Source organism: Pavona decussata, unplaced genomic scaffold (genome assembly GCF_977016875.1).
Source record: "Pavona decussata unplaced genomic scaffold, jaPavDecu1.1 SCAFFOLD_602, whole genome shotgun sequence".
NCBI classification, from domain to species: Eukaryota; Metazoa; Cnidaria; class Anthozoa; order Scleractinia; family Agariciidae; genus Pavona; species Pavona decussata.
In genome coordinates, this window is record NW_028145860.1 from 1,443,012 (window position 1) to 1,459,972 (window position 16,961).

Genomic DNA, 16,961 nt, shown 5'->3' on the forward strand with positions numbered 1-16,961 from the left:
CTGATTACATCTTTTTTTTATTTCATTCAGGTGCTTTCATGACTGTGGAATCCATGGAGTTTGTGGTGCAGACTATACATGTCACTGTAATCTCGGCTGGTTGGGTGAAAACTGCAGTACTGATTGTGGATGTAATGGACACAGTGATTGCCCACAAGGCATTGGTATTTGTGACAAGTGTCAAGGTAAAGTGTGACCGGGAGAAAACCTGGGCTGAGTTGCTCGAAGCATGGTTAGTGCTAACCATTGGTTGAGAGGTATTAAAACCTATAGGTTGTCATGGTATTTAACCTGGGTTAGTGCTAACCATGCTTCGAGCAACTGGGCCCAGAATGTTAGCTGTTTGATTTCGTTTTCCTGGACGAGAAGTAAGCATGTTTTGTATCATACTTAAAATTATGTAGATACTTCATTTAATGCATTTCCCGCTTGAAAGAAATGCCTTAAGTAATGGGTTTATTGAAAGAAGTCTATTCTCCATTCATCGTCATCACCACCACCTGCAGTGGGTTGCAGGGGGAATCATAGTGTACATTGTTTAATATTAAAATATTGAGTTGTTACTGTACTATGCATCATGTTTATGGGGCTTTCACAGAGAGTCAGATGCCAACCAGTTATAGCTAAAATTTCAGTTCCTTTATGTTAATAATTTCATTTATGTTTTGGCGTTAATGATGGCGGTGATGATGAGGATGATGATGATGATGATGATTATGGTGGTGGTGGTATTGGTGGTTTTCATTTGTTAATGTGTAATGTTAATTTTATTAATGTTTATCTGGTTTCTGGCAGATTATACACGTGGAAACCATTGCGAGCTCTGTATCCCTGGCTCATTTGGGAATGCGACCACAGCTGAAGGGTGCAAACCGTGCCAGTGTAATGGTCATGGTGATCCAAGCAAGAATCTTTGTGACATATCAACAGGAAAATGTTTCTGTACAGATTTCACCATGGGGGATCAGTGTGATAAGTGCGAGCCTGGTCTTGTTGGAGATCCAAAGTATGTGGTACAGTTTTTAGTGATTGCCATTAATATTTTAGACACAAAGGAGGCCAGTCATATGTAATAGTGTCATAGGTAATGACAGGCTTTTGAGAACTTGGAAGAAATGTAGATTTGAAAAAAGGAGATTCAGAGTCTCCTGTAGCTCAGTGGCAGAGCATACAAACTAGTAATCAGAAGGTCTTAGGTTCAACTCCTGATAGGAGCACTCAGATTTCCTTTTTTCCGAGTATGCCTGTGTCACTAGCCAGATAAAAATTTGCTGGCGCAAACTCCATGGGGATATACTGAAATGAGTATATATGCGTTATTGACCAAGCGTGAGGTCAAGATGGCTGGATATTGGCCAAGTTCTTTTTTTGTGTTTTTATGGACCGAGACGAAGTCGAGGTCCGTAAAAAAGCAAAACAAGAAAGAGGCCAATATCCAGCCATCTTGACCAAACAACCTTGGTCAATAAAGGATTTATTATATGGCTTTACTTTCAAGTTAAAACTACAACAACAAAACAAAACAGGACATGAAACTGCTCTACTCGGAAAGAAATTCTTCATAGCCGGCCGGTGCTAGATTTATTTTCAGTGCATTTTTGGATTAGCATGTAATCGTGGAAAACAAGTAATCCTAAATTATCTTAGGGCTCTAACTTTATAATGGCCGAAACGGAGTATACAATTATTGAGAACGAAAAATTTAGATTTTCGCAAGAGCGGGAAGATTTCAATAGAATCCGGCAAACTCGCCATTTTCAGCCGATCGCGCGGTGGCGTAAATAATAAACATTTTTACACAGTTTTCGGCTTCCAATCATTAATTCTTGAATGAAACAATAGATTTTGAGATTATATGCAAACATAAGCCGAAAAAAAGAGCAGGTAAATCAGAAAACTGGGCGAAACTTTGATAAGATTTTGTTGTTTACAACAAGCAAGACGCGGCTAAATCAAAAACGTGAGCTTCTTCGACATTCATTGTAGCTGAAACAAAATTTTCACTACACCAGGACGATTCCATTCTCTTTCCTTTCGTTTAGGTAAATGTTGAGAGTTTACCGAACTTTTTAGTGAGCGTTTTCCCCCAAATCAACGAGAAAATCAAGGAAAAGATTGCATTGTTGTTTGGATTAAACTTTCAATGCCAAGCGGACGAGCAAACTGGTAATCCCGAGCGGGCAAGATAGCTCCATCTTGCCCGCTTGGGTAGCCAATCATAGCGCAGGATTTGACTCATCTTGCCCGCTCGCGGAGCCAGCTATACAATAAGTACATGTATTGTTAATAACCAATGACTTACTGTTGGTTATCTATCAAATTCTCATGGAGCCTACTCTTTGACACACTGTAGACTGATGTCATTGACTACTTTGTCTTGAATTATAATACAAATAACTGGCATCTTAATCCTAGGAATGGTGGCTTGTGTTTTCATGAGTGTGTCCCTCGAAGCATCCTCACTAACATCACCAAAGGCTTCATCTCCACTCAACTTGGAAGAGGTGTCACAAGCAAATCAGCAGCTAGCTGTCTGTGGTTAATATCATCAGTGAGTAACACTAGCCATGAAGTGGTCTATGGCCCATCTCCACCTTCGTTGGGAAGCAGAGGTCATATAACGCTCACGTTTAAAGAGATCCAAATCAATTGTCTTACTGATCATGTAGATGTGTATGATGGTTTGCCACCATTCTTATTGGGTCAGCCATCAGTGCAGTCATTTTACAAGCTTGGCTCATTCTGTGGATGGAATGCTACTAAACTTATTTCGGTAACAGCCACGTTAGGAAACATGGTTGTGGTCGTCAAGGCGAATCTAAGCCCTGGTGCTTTGTCCAAGGGATTCAGTGCGAAGTTCAATGTGGAGAAGTGCCCTGAGCTTTGTGAAGGAAACCAGAGATGTGTAGTGACATCACATGGAGAACAATGTGTTTGTCTAGAGGGGTGGACAGGGGTCAATTGTGACCAGCTAGTGTGTCCACACAACTGTAGCTTCTCCAAAGGTCAAGGGCATTGTAACCTTGTAAGTAGCAATCTAACTTTCTCCTACGATTTTAGATAATCATGCAATGATCTTTTCGCCATTCAATAAGCATACAGAGGACCACAGTTTAACTTGATTACTAGCTAATTCTTGCAATTTGGCGACTGAAATTTTTTAATTTCTCTCCTTTTTCCGTCACTTGCAAAGGAACTCCTTGAATAATTTTAGTTGTATGAAGTTTTCTTTGTTTCAGATCTTTCTCATTCCTAAGTGAAGGATTTTACGTCGGCTTCAGAAAACTTCTTGAATCTATCACTAGCCCTTTTTCACTGACTGTTTGCACAAACAACCATGAAAAAGCAGGAAATGTCATCATTAATATCCTCACTAGTGGGGATATGGAAAATACACCACTTGTGTCCTGGATGTGGTGTCCTATGAATTTTATGAGTGGTGTATTTAGGTAACAAATAGATTCCATGTTGCCTTGTGTCTGTTTAGTAATAGATCACAGATGACGTCAAAATGTGGTAAGAACAAAAAGTGGCGTCGAGTGTGTCACTGATGTTCTTACCACATTTAGATGCCTTCTGTGATCTATTACTGAACAGACGCACGGCAACATGGAATCTATTTGTTTTATATAATAAAGAAGCAAAAAGTTGTTAATGGTGACCTCATCTATGCGTCTGTCCTCCAATAGATCATAAGTAAGAACCAATCAAAATGTATGTAGAATTCAGCTTACTATATAATTCCTAGTAGACCACTTGTGTCTTTATAATAAACTCAGTTATTGCATTTTTGTTCAGTTTATTTACACTGTAATCAACAGATCATAGGAGGCTGTGTTTGCTCCAGTGGATTTGCCGGCCCCGACTGTAATCAGACCATAACGCCAGGTACTGGCCTATGGGAGGTTCTCAGTGATGTACCTGAGCTTAACATCAGTGTCAGTCACTTGGCTCGTATGGGGCACACAATGGTCCGTGGCCCTGGGTATCTGCTGGTTTATGGCGGCTATTCTCTTGTCCATGGACTGTTGAACGATCTTCTTAGTTTTAATCTCAGCACTAATACGTGGTCACATGTAGAGGTTAATCAAGTTCCAAGTAGAGTCCCTGGTGGCAGATTTCTTCATTCTGCTGTATTTTACGCGGTGAGTAAATTAAACAGGAATTTCTACTATAAAGAAGGCCATCTTTATTATCAGTTACCAATCAACCAATGTAATGTGGTCCAGCTGTGGTTTAGTTAACAAGACTCCAAAGCACAGAGTTGTAAAAGCTTTGTTATTAAACAGCTGGTGTATTGTCAGTAGCCCCATTTTCAAATTCAAGGCCATGCTATGTAAATAGCCATCTGGTCTGCCTCCCGCCAGTTTGGATTTTTAACAAAATAGTGTTATGTTCAGTTTGGACATTTATTTCACTGATTTATAGTGTCCCTAATTAGCACTGTAGTGATAAATACTTTGACACTTAAATAAAGTAGTTACTGTTATTATGTAGATTTCAGTTAAAGATTGACTGCAGTCTCTAGGTTTCTGTTGGTTTACCAATGTTGAGGGGCAAAACCCTGAGCTTGCTATCAAAATCGGTCATATCTCCCCCAGCCCCCCTCCCACCCCCTTGGCTTACCCTCTCCAATTCCTTCCTTTAGAAGGGATTTGAGCAGTCTACCCAGTCTAGGTTTGTTCTGTGGATCCTGATTGTGTAGCTGCTTTAATTGCAATTTTTATCTCTAATATTGTTTATTATAGGATTCTATGTTAGTATATGGAGGACAAACAAAGAATGGTTCTGCTGATCAGTCTCTCTGGCTGTTTAATACCACGACACTTCAATGGAATGAACCAAAGGTGATTGAAATTGATGGAATGTAATCCTAATTTAGTGCTCTCTTTTGACATTTTCTACTAGTTTGCCCAATATTCAACTTCTTTAACCCCTAATATGAAAGAACAAATTCTCCTATCTTGTCCCCATACATTTGCCATCAAAGTACAGGGTAGAAGTTTTTTTGAATTTAAAGAAAATTCACCATGCGTGATCATATCCTTAATTCTTATGACCTCAGTGGTTGAATATTAGCATTGAACAAGGAGAAAGTTGCTGCTGATCACTCTAAGGGCTTAAAGACTTAAGGCAGAGGTGTACTGTATAGCATAGAATTTTGTTTGAATTTTGGGGCTTTTTTTATGTTGGTAAAAGAGTGCCAGGTTTATAATCAGTTTCTGAGTTCTTAGTTATCAGAAAACAAAAACAGTGGATTTTGCAAAGCACACACTTTTGTTCTAGTCATTGGTTTCAGTGGTGTAAACTTTGTCTGGAGTTTGCCACATTTACATGGTATTTTGTATATAGTGGATTAAATTTCTGTTTAAAATATTTTTAGAAGGAAAATGTTTTGCAGAATCTATTTTTGGAAATAGTAATTAAAAGTAAAATACAAAAATCATTTTAAAAAAACTACAACCCACAAAAATTCCATGTTCTTAAGATTATGTGTTAAATAAGTCATTCTGGTAACTTAGCTCACACACCTGTATTGACTTCTTATTTCCCAGGTGACAAGTCAAGGTCCCAAAGTCGCAGGTCACACAGCCACTCTAGCAGGGAATGATGTGGTTATCATTGGTGGATATGATCATTTTCTGGGATTCAGTGAGACAACTTATAAGTACAACATTGTGACGAAACAGTGGAGTATTGTACAGTCCAGTGGTCCTTCTCCTAAAGGTTTGAACTTGTTGTTGATTCTCAAGTGAATTTTTTTTTGTAGAATCTTGAAAAGTGTACAAAACCTTTGACTGTTCAAGCCACATCAGAGGAAAGTACTGCTCAAGTGTGAATGGTCACGCTGTACTATAGGAATTCATCCACAGTCTCAAAAGTTCGAATTGCCTTGTACAGCATAATAAACAGCCCCACAGGAAAGTACTGCTCAGTAGCTTTCATTTGAATGGTCACACTTTAGGATTTCATCCACAGACTCAAAAACTAGAGCCACCTTGTACAGCATAATAAACAGCACTACAGGAAAGTACTGCTCAGTAGCTTTCATTTGAATGGTCACACTTTAGGATTTCATCCACAGACTCAAAAACTAGAGCCACCTTGTACAGCATAATAAACAGCACTACAGGAAAGTACTGCTCAGTAGCTTTCATTCACAAGACCATTGTGTTCCCACAGGATAACTGAGCAAAAACATTACTTTTCTCTTGTTTTTTTGCAGGTATATATGGCCACACAGCTGTGTATTATGCTACTAAACATGTGATTTTGGTGTTTGGTGGATACCGATTCAGAATTGACAGGGTCAGGCCCTCAGATGCACTGTATTCACTGGACCTTACTTCCAACAAGTGGAGTCTTTTGCAGGCTTTGCCATTTAATGAAGTAAGTTTTGTATCTTCCATTTCATTAGCAAAAAACTAACCAGGGTACTCTTAAAATATAATGAAGAAATGAAAAAATGAGGGGGAAAAACCCTTATGGTATTTGGAAAATCACAGGGCAGAATGCAATATGTCATAAAAATGTGGAGATAAGCTGCACTTTTACTTAAAATTTTATTTCCAAATTGTTGTAAACCTATATTTAGTGAAGGCAGAACTAAATGTACCTTTTCAAAAATCAACTTATGAGCGCTTTAAAAGAAGTTTTCTAAACTTTGTGCCTCTATAGGAGGTAACTGTTCATTTATGATGGCAGCTTATCTGCCAATGGTAAATTAAGGACCGTTTAAAGCTTATCTCCAGTCCTATTCATGTTACAGCCTCAACCAAAGTACTTTCACTCAGCAGTCATCTTGGATGATGTGATGGTTGTGTTCGGTGGCCGAAGTAACACTACTGATCAGCTGTTCTCAAACCAGTTGCTGACATACGATATTAAATGCAACTACTGGTATTTATTTCCAGGTAAGTTTTTCTTGTCTTGTTGAAAAGTTCTCGCCAAACAGAGTTACAAGTTCAACTTGTGAAAACTTGTGATTTCATTTGGCCAGGACTTGTGTGTGCTTCTGGTGATTTTATTTGACTTATGTTCACTTACATCAAGATCAAATTTGTACTGAAGTAAGCACACTACTAGGACATGGTGAGTTTAATTTGACTGTATTTGAGAGAAATTAATCTTAATTACTTAGTTGAAATGCATTTTGCCTATAGCCCATTTCTTAAAGGGGCAGTGTCACCTACTTTTGGTGTCACTATGAATAGTCATAAAACATATTTGTTGCAATAAAATCATTAAAATAATGGTTTGGTTTTGTTAGCAATAACTTTACTAGTGCACAGAAACTAGTAATTATGTTTGGCTGTGGATGGCTAGGATGTAAGTGGATTAAAACTTGCAAAAATTAGCCAAGTTTTTCAAGTTTTTCCTGCATATTTTAGAGACTCAGTAAAAATTGGTTATGCTTTGTTTTTCCTTTGTCTTCCTGGTGTTGTTTGAGCAATTTAATGTTACAAAACAGGTTCTTTGTCAAATGTTTGAGCAGCTTTGACCAAAATACAGCAAAATTGCCGTGACAGTGCCCCTTGACACACTAAATAGTACAGCTTTGTTATTTGTGTTTAGAAGATAGCGTTTGTTTTTCTTTTCTGTTATCTGTAGATGATAGTTTACTGGGGAGTAAACCAGGAGGCCTTCTGTCGGCTGCAGCAGTTACAGTCTTGGACAAAGTCTACATCTATGGAGGATTCAACGGTCGTACACAAGCAACAATGTTTCGGCTCACCCTCCCGTCAGATCTGTGCCAAGCACTCACCTCCAAACAAAAATGTGTGGCTGTTCCAATGTGCAACTGGTGTGACGTTCACAATGTTACACATCAAGGAAATATCACTTTAATACCCACCAATCAGAGCGCTTGCTTCTCCGTGATGTCATCCGTGCCTGCCACCTGTCACCCCAAGCCAAATGTCACTCAGGTTAGTACATCCTTGATGTGCATTTTGTTTTACCTGGCTATTTATTTATTTATTTATTTATTTATTTATTTATTTATTTGTTTATACAAATTTCACCCGCAAGTGGTAGAGATCCTCACAGGTAGCCTCCATTATGACATTCAAAAAGAGGAAAGTATGATACGTTAATTGAAAATTATTAATGCATTGTCAATATTTTCCTCTGTTGGAATTTTATAACACAGATTGGAAACTTGCCTATAGGGGTAAAACTTATGTGGGTTGTTTTGAGCGACTTACTGATCCAATGAGCAATCTATTCGTTTGGCAGGCCTGTGGGCAGTTGGTCGGTTGTTTGGCTGATCTGATTGTTTGAAAAATTATCATTGAAGGATGGATGGATGGTTGGATGGATTGGTTGGTTTGATTGTTGGGTAAATAGTTGGTTGGTCGGTTAGTCCCTCTTAAAAATTATTGGATGCCCTATAACTGGCTGGCTTGTTTATTGATTGATTAAGAAAGTTATTGAAAAATTAATAACCAACTTGATTAACTCACTGACTCATTGATTTGTCAATTCATTTATTTTTTCCAATTCTAGGTTGTTTTCCATAATGGCTCAGACTGCTCCATGCCATCAACTCGCCCTTGTGGGTCATTCTACTCATGCAGTGAATGTCTGGCGTCTTTCCCTCACTCATCTTCCATGCCAAATTGTAAGTGGTGTATTAATTGCCCATTGGGTGGAAAGTGCATTGAACCATCAGAAACGTGCGATGCATTAAATCCTTGCTTCCACGAGTCAAAATTCCATGATCAACACATACTGCAGAACTCTAGAGATTGCCCTGCCAACAACTGTGAAGCAGCAGCTTGCCGGGCTTGCCTTGACCTTGGTGGCTGTTTCTGGACTCCACAGTTGGCTTGGTCCACAGAAGTGCGGAGACTTTTGAATAAACTGTCTTCTCATCCTTACAGTTGGAACTGTTTTATAACTAAATTTAAAGACGTTGTCGTCACTAGATCTTTGACACCTGAAACATGCCCAAAGCCATGTACAATGCATACAAATTGCTCTGCTTGCCTCGAATCAAAAGGTAACTTGTTAAAATTAAGCTTATATTAAGCTTATATTAATAATAATAATAATAATAATAATAATAATAATAATAATAATAATAATAATAATCACGTGCTATTTTAAGTTTTGCTTGGCTCACAGGTTATGCTATGCGCCCTGTGTTGCTTTCTGATACTGTGCATACAGATAGTTTTACTGCGCATAATAATAATTAACAACAGCATTGCTAAGTGGAGGTTGGGTGCCTGTGATACCCAGGAGCTTCTTTCACTATTGGCAGCCAGCTCCTAGATGGAGACCGCTCCCATGGCTGGGAAATCCTGGCAACCCAGCCATGAGCCCCCACGCTGCAGGGAAGAAAACAGGCACCTGTCTCACTGAGAACATCAGTGGAAAAGGGGAGGGAAGGGGAGGGAAGAAACTGCTTATAAACTGAATCACAATGTTTGTGATATGCCAACGCTGAATCAAGCACGCTAAAAAGCTGCCGAACACAATAATAATAATAATAATAATAATAATAATAATAATAATAATAATAATAATAATAATAATAATAATAATAATAATACTAATAATAATAATAATAATAATAATAATAGTAATAATAATAACAATTGATATTTAAGCAGGGTGATCCCTTCGGTCATTTTCAAGATGTACGGGGTGACCACTTGGTGATGTGACTGAAATTGTCATTTGTTGACTGAAACGATCATTTGAAGTGGTGCATGGAACAAGGCCTTAAGTGACTTTTGATGTAATGTCAAATTCTCCTTTAATTTGCCATGCAAATACAAGGCAATTTGGAAGGAGAATCTAGCAATTTATCACCACAAGTCACTCAGGGCTTTTTTCCATACACGCCTTCATTTGTTATTTTGTCAGGTGGAGATGGTGGTTGGAATGAATGCGTCTGGAGTGAAACTCTGGGCCAGTGTTTCTCTCCGTCCTTCTTGCCTATCATCTGTCTTGCTGGTCGATGTGGACGAGTCATTCGTGGTTCATCAAGTGGCTGTATGGGCAGCTGTGTTAATAATCAACAATGTTCAACTTGTATGAGTAGCTATCATTGTGGCTGGTGTGGTAAAGAAGGGATCAGCGGTGAAGGACGTTGTCTTGAAGGAGGATTACACGGTCAGTACATCAAAACAGATCAATCTTGTCCTGCTTAGTTAATAGACCATTTCTGAGTTGCTGTGAACCTCATTGTGAAAACGAGGCTAAGTGCAAAGTTTTTGTTATGAAAATCAGTTTTCATTCATATGCAAACAAAACTAATTTTCATATGAAAAGCTTTTGCCCCTCGCCTCGCTTTCATTATGAGGTACACAGCAACTCGGAAATGGCCTATATCATTGATATAAACTTCTCAAACTCACAAAGAAAATCATGCACCTTGACGTGTTTGGATATCTGATGAAAAACTCCTCTTTTTGCATCCTTAATTTCTCCTTCAAAATCAGTTTGTTTGAGAAGTTATATCAAACACTCGTCACATTGTTTCATTACAATGTCAAAAACCTCGAAGTTCGTCAAAAATACTCCGCTACGCGTCGTATTTTCAACTCTCTTCTCGGTGTTTGATATGTGATGAAACACTGTGTCTCGTGTTTGATATATTACTTATAAATTCTGTTCACTGGTTCCATGTATTTCTTCTCAAACTCATGAATAATTACTGAAGAGAAAACAAAGGAAATGACTGCCATGAGGGAGGCGCCGTGATCTTAATTATCATAAAATTTGTGAATTTTGCTTTGAATTTTTCGAAGAATTACAAATTCTTCGGGAAACTTTATCAAACACACGAAAGAGTGTTTCATCTGCTTGCCAAACACCTCAAAGTTGAGAATGATGTATTATTCTAGAAAGCGACAGGCATACTCGGAAAAAAGAAATCCGAGTGCTCCTATCACGAGTTGAACCTAAGACCTTTCGATTACTAGTTCAGATGCTCTACCACTGAGCTACAGGAGACTCGTGGGAGCAAAGGCCATTAAACTAGGTAGCTCCGTAAATTTTTCATTTTTCAACTTACATTTTCTCAGCTGATATTACACCTGATATGCTGAAACTTTGCGGGGTTACTAAAGTTAAAGTGCTCTTTCTAGTGCTGGTATACGTTTTAGTGGATGTTGCTTTGAATTGTGCCATTAACCACAGAGTACAACTAATAAGCGTGGACCGATGTTGAATAAACAATAGCCTCCATTTAGCGTGAAAATATGTTCAGATATTTGTCCGCGGACTTTACCTGTCCCGAGAAGCGAACAGTTTTCCAAGAGCGAAGCTCGAGGAAACCTGTGAGCTTCGAGGAGCAGATAATGTCCAAGGACAAATATCTCAGCATATTTTTAAAGTCAAATGGAGGCTATTGTGGTTATTTTTCAAATATTTTTCGCAACATGTAACAACGAGCTTGAGTATTTGAACATTTCGTTCAAGAACAGTTTACCGTCAAAAACGTTTAGAGCGTATGTTCTTTTCTGGTACTGCTTTATTGACTGGCAGGTTTATCTCTTCTTCTGTCACTAAAGCAAACCGTCCCCCCCATCTTGACATTAATTTTAATTGTAAACTTGACGCGCCTTGAAGTTTTTAAAATTGGGGAATATCACTTGGGGAATATCATCGGATATTCCCCAGTTTTAGCTGGGGTATATTCGGTCACGTGAGGCGTTTAGACCAATCGCGCGCGAGCGAAAATTTTTGATGGATTATAATATCAAATACTCGATGTCGGGTTCTTTGAAAAGTATCGATACCTGCGAAAAATATCGTCTGTTTAGATCCCTTTCAATCGTGCTCGTGTGAAAGCTCACTTGAATATTTTAAAGCAGTTTTAGTGCCGAAAACCAATATTTTTTCCGTTTGTGTTTGTGCTGTTGCACTGTGCACAAAGGAAATATCACAGCCCTGTAACGTACGAGTTCCTGGTGGTTCCTTTGTACTGAGCCCGGGCACTACCTTGGTGATGAGGTAAATATGTGGTCTGCGGATCATTAAGAGTCGCGATAAAAGTCGGATGATGACGTCACAATATTGGTAGCTATATCAAGATCGAACAATATGCCAAATACCGATACATCTCGTACTCGTATCGGATCGATTTGAAAAACTGGTATCGGCCTGCCTTTAATAAGTCAACGTGGAAAAGCAAGATATAACGTACTATGCGAAAATATGGTTCACCGGCGAGGACTCGAACCCCGGTATCCTATGTTCAAGGCAGACGTGACAACCACTATACTAAGGCGAACCTACAGTGACAGCGGGCGAAATAGCACAGCTTATTCTTATTACATCACTAAGATCACAGGGTCGCTCACTCAACACGGAGAGTCTGATTTCACTTAGGATCGACTTACAACGACCTGAATATTTCAATTAATATATACCCTTAACAGGTAGTCTGTTATAAAACTAGGTAAGTTTCAGAGTCCCATTTATCTTTTGCTATTTTACTCTCAAAGGTCCTCTACGTGAAACATGTGAAGCATATAATATGACCTCAAATGCATCCCGTGTGTGGGCCTCCACTCTGTGTCCCTTGGAGGATGAGTGCCTGAATGGACGACACAACTGTAACCTGAAAACACAGGTCTGCGTGGACACACCAGAGGCTTTTAAATGTGTTTGTCAACAAGGATACGATGACACAGCACAACCAGGGTAGGTAGAAATCACAGGGATTCAAAGAGTAATATCGTACTGTACAAACCTTAGAGTTGTCATTTGTTCCCGGCTTTATTTGGAAGACTGTATTTCTTTTGTGAAGCAGGGGTGGCGTAGTGGTGAGAACACTCGCCTCCAACCAGTGTAGCCCGGGTTCGGTTCTCGGAGTTGACAGCATATGTGGGTTGAGTTTGTTGTTGGTTCTCGTCCCTTCTCCGAGGGTTTTTCTCTGGGTACTCAGGTTTTCCTCCCTCCACAAAAACAAACATTTCCAAATTCCAGTGGACGAATAGCTACTCTGTGGATGCGCCACTGAAATTTCATTTTCACATTCTTATTATCCCCCATCGTCGTTCCAAAGGTCACTCCTCTTTCCACCCCAGGGAGTGACCTGAGACGGGTTGATTATCCGCTCCCCCCCCCCCCCACCCCCCAATTCCTCTCTGAAATGTCCCTCGTCAAAGCAAATTCATTTCGCAGGGGGTTAGCTTCTTTGTGATCATTCCAATGAAAGCTACTGAGCAGTCCTTTCCTGTGGTGCTGTTTATTATGTTACACAAGGTGGTTCTAATCTTTCACTCCGTGGATGAAATCCACAAGTTAGACCATTCAAAAAAAGGCCATTGTTTTGTGAAATTTATGGGACTTTTGTTTTCCTGTTTTGAGCTTAATCGCTCTCGAGAATGAAAAGATTACCTGAACTATTTCTCTTGTAGAACATGTGAGCCAGTCTGCTCCAAAGGCTGTGACCAGGGCCGCTGTGTTCTCCCTGAAGTCTGCAAATGTCACTTTGGTTGGACATCTGCCAACTGCTCTGTCAAGTGTCTGTGTAATGAGCATGGTCAGTGCGCCAATGAAACTCACCGTGATGTGTGTCACGACTGTCAAAATCACACAGTGGTAAGTTGTCACGCAACAATTTTTTTTAGGTCGGTCATTAGGAGCCTGTGTATGGCCTCCTGCTCCTCTAAAACAAATCGGAGAGGATGTCCCAGTCCAATTTTTTTTTGTGGGGGGGGGGGGGGACAATAGAACAAACAACACACCAAGACCCCGCGACCCTAAAAACAATAGCAGCTGCTACACTACTAATTTTTTTAGGAGAGTGGGTATCCTCAATGCAATCGTTTTTAGGGAATCACATTACCCTACTCCTCACGGGAGGCTAGAGAGTGGATGGATGTGCACAGGCTATGTCATGCGCAGCTTCACAACCCACTAATGCCCCCTCCCCCACCCCCACGAACGCTGGCACACACTGGTCATTCGATTGTGTACCTTGCTCAGGAAGCGGGAAATTCGAGGCGGTTTCCTTTTCCAGTGCATATAGAGAATTTGACCGTTGGCTTGAAAGGATTGTGGAGCTTTTATCTGGCTGAACACAAGTAGTGTTTCTATGTTTTCGAGAAAGAGAGGAGTTTAAAGGAAACAAATTTACTTTTGTGAGTAAACAGTCCCCTCGAAAGTATTTGCGATGTAACAGTTGCAGAGATAAATAGTAGAGCTGTTCTTTATGTTGTACAGGGTGGGAGCTGTGAGTCCTGTGAACCTTTGTATGTTGGAGATGCTCGTAACAATGGCAGCTGCGTGTCGTGTTACGACGTGTGTAACAAAAAGGCGGATGTGTGTATGAACACAACGCAGCTGGAGTATGGACGGTCAAGGAACTTTTCTTTTGACCCGTCAGAGGTATGTGGGTTCTTAGATCGTATATTTTTTGCAGTAAGGCCTGGTTATGGTGGAGTAAGGACGGTGCCTACTATTGTTACTGCGCAAACGTTCTGCGCATCTCGAGATACTCGGGTTTCCTATGGGTGGTGCTCACTAATACAGGGATATTTTTGCGCGGTTTAAAACTATACGGAGAAAGCAGAACTTAGCAAGTGCTCTTGGTATCCCAAAAGAAAACTGGAGGTAACCATGCTGCATGGATAATTAAGCTTCAATTTAGGAAAAACTACCATACATTGCTTTATGTTTTGGCGCTCTTTAAAAATATTGTTGCCTAATTATCTCTGAAAAATGCGTGTTTACCCCCAATTTTCTTTTTGGATTCCAATAGCCCCTGCTAAGATCTGCTTTTCCCGCATAGTCAAAAACCGCACAAAAATACCTCTGTATTAGTAGTCTTCGTCCTTAAGTTTTGTCGTATTTGTTGAACTGAGTTAGCACAGCATCCCCAGTAAGCATGTTCCGAGCTAAATACCTTTGACCATGAGTTAAGGACGGTGCCTACTAATAAACAAGTATTTTTGTGTGGTTTGACTACGCGGGGAAAGCAGATCTTAGCAAGGGCTATTGAAATCCAAAAAGAAAATTGTGGGTAACTATGCATTTTTTAGAGATAATGAGATAATTAAACAACAATTATTCTAAAAGAACAGTAAAATACAAAGCAATGTATGGCGTTTTTTTTTTTACAAATTGAGCTTTATTACCTCTGAAAAATGCATGGTAACCCCAAATTTTGTTTTTGGATAACAAGGGCACTTGCTAAGTTCTGCTTTTCTCTGCATAGTTTGAAGCCACGCAAAAATATTCCTGTATTAGTGGGCACCACCCACAGGAAACCCGAGTATCTAGAAATGCGCAGAACGAATGCGCAGCAGAAGGCACCGTCCTTAATATCACAAAGAGAAACGACATATGCCTTGAGAGGAAAGGACATTCTGACAATGCCAAAGGTTAACACCACTCGGTTTGGACTTAAGTCCTGGCGTTTTCAGGCGCCCAAACTTTGGAACAGCTTACCTGATGTTGTTAGAGCGTCATCTGATTTTAAAACTTTTAGAAAACTTTTAGCAAACGAATCAATACTACTATGATGTAGCATCCATAAACTGCTTTTTATCCTGTATATAATTATTTTTTATGAATTTTATCTCTTATTCTATTTTATTTATTTATTCATATTTATCGTGGCATGCCTGTAAACTAGCTGGTGCAGTTTTTTTTTTTTTTTTTTTTTTTTTTTTTTTTTTTTTTTGACTAAACCATATCTACGTAAAATAAATAAAGTTCAGTAAAGGTTCCTTAAAGTTCTTGCACCAGTGGCGCAGGCACAAGAAGTCATACAAACTCCTTGAAACATAAGCGCTATCCTAGCAGAAGCGTCAAGACCCGAGGGGGACTCCCCTCCCATATAAAAGTGACGGGGGCGATCGTCGGAAATTTCGAAAAGAACCCCTAAAAGGTACATGTAACAGAGTTCTATTTTGTGGACGTGTTCCGAACAATTTTTTACCCCTAAGAGGTACCAAATCAGTTGACTGACATGTACTTCTTCTCATACTTTTCGGCGCAATACACTAAAAGGTACCACCATACCTCTGATGGAAGTCATTTTAGATTTAAGCACCCAGAGGGGAACCAAACCACTCCCGTCACTAACTCCCCCTCCTTGGGATCAAGGCATTTTGATACTTTTCCTTTCAAATTCGCTTTCGTCACCAGTCAAAACTAGGCGTAAAATGCGAGTAAGGTGTGAAGGGCATGTTTTTTTCTGTTTGTTTTCTAGCTTGTTTGTTTTTAGGGAGTAATTTTAACTTTAATGAAATCATTATAATTAAGCAAGAATAACAGTAACAAATTTAGCAGAAATAAAGGAAATAAAAAACCTTAATACTTCAACTCAAGTTGAGGAAGGTGAAGAAAGGCCAAAACCTACAGAAAGTGTAAAGAATAAAAGTTGTGGATATTGGTTAAATAAGGATTCTCACTTTAGCAGTGCGCATGCTCAGTGTCGGGTTTTATTTTGCCTTTAATTCGCTCGACGATGCATGAAATAAAACGTGTACTACACAGCTTGCAGTTCATTTAGTGAATTAGTTTTCTCTTTACTTTTAAAGTATTATAGTAGTGAAAAAGAAAGGTTTATGTTCTTTCTGTCCTAAGTTAAATTTTCCTCCAACCCCGGTTTACTTTCCAGTATGGCTAGCAATGATTAACTTCGATTTACTCGCAATCAGGTGAAGCTTTGGTTAAAGCAAGGTCCATACAAGATTGTAGAGGACAAGGAATGTCTCTGCCAAAACAACAGCAAGGGTGTCAAGTGTGCCTCTTGTGTTTCAGGGTTCTTCAACCTCGATGATTCTTGCACAAGGTTAGTGCAGGGAAGGAAAATTCCTGGTCTTCCTGTGTCATTTTTATTACTCCTTTTGGAAATTACAGCTGATGTTCATACATTTTGCATGTTATCCATCTTCTGTTAAGACAAGCTAAATCATTTCGTATTTATGCCGAAAATTTCCATCCGGGTGGTTTGCGTAAATGGTAAGCATGGCACTTCCCCTTTA

At 39.4% G+C, this 16,961-nt stretch overlaps 1 protein-coding gene across 4 annotated transcripts in view; it reads left to right on the forward strand.

The window, feature by feature from the left end:
* LOC146449283 (multiple epidermal growth factor-like domains protein 8) overlaps positions 1 to 16,961 on the forward strand; it is a 53,007-nt gene that overhangs the window by 28,119 nt on the left and 7,927 nt on the right. For 2 of the 4 annotated variants that reach the window (XM_085101105.1, XM_085101106.1), the window contains exons 16-30: positions 31 to 185; positions 796 to 1,006; positions 2,416 to 3,025; positions 3,822 to 4,145; positions 4,749 to 4,847; positions 5,556 to 5,727; positions 6,227 to 6,390; positions 6,770 to 6,914; positions 7,612 to 7,928; positions 8,509 to 9,004; positions 9,877 to 10,125; positions 12,465 to 12,663; positions 13,383 to 13,566; positions 14,191 to 14,355; positions 16,635 to 16,768. In XM_085101105.1, coding sequence (XP_084957231.1) covers positions 31 to 185; positions 796 to 1,006; positions 2,416 to 3,025; positions 3,822 to 4,145; positions 4,749 to 4,847; positions 5,556 to 5,727; positions 6,227 to 6,390; positions 6,770 to 6,914; positions 7,612 to 7,928; positions 8,509 to 9,004; positions 9,877 to 10,125; positions 12,465 to 12,663; positions 13,383 to 13,566; positions 14,191 to 14,355; positions 16,635 to 16,768 — 3,624 coding nt within the window. The remainder of the gene's footprint in view (positions 1 to 30; positions 186 to 795; positions 1,007 to 2,415; positions 3,026 to 3,821; positions 4,146 to 4,748; positions 4,848 to 5,555; positions 5,728 to 6,226; positions 6,391 to 6,769; positions 6,915 to 7,611; positions 7,929 to 8,508; positions 9,005 to 9,876; positions 10,126 to 12,464; positions 12,664 to 13,382; positions 13,567 to 14,190; positions 14,356 to 16,634; positions 16,769 to 16,961) is intronic. The other 2 variants (XM_085101107.1, XM_085101108.1) reach the window with 1 other exon arrangement.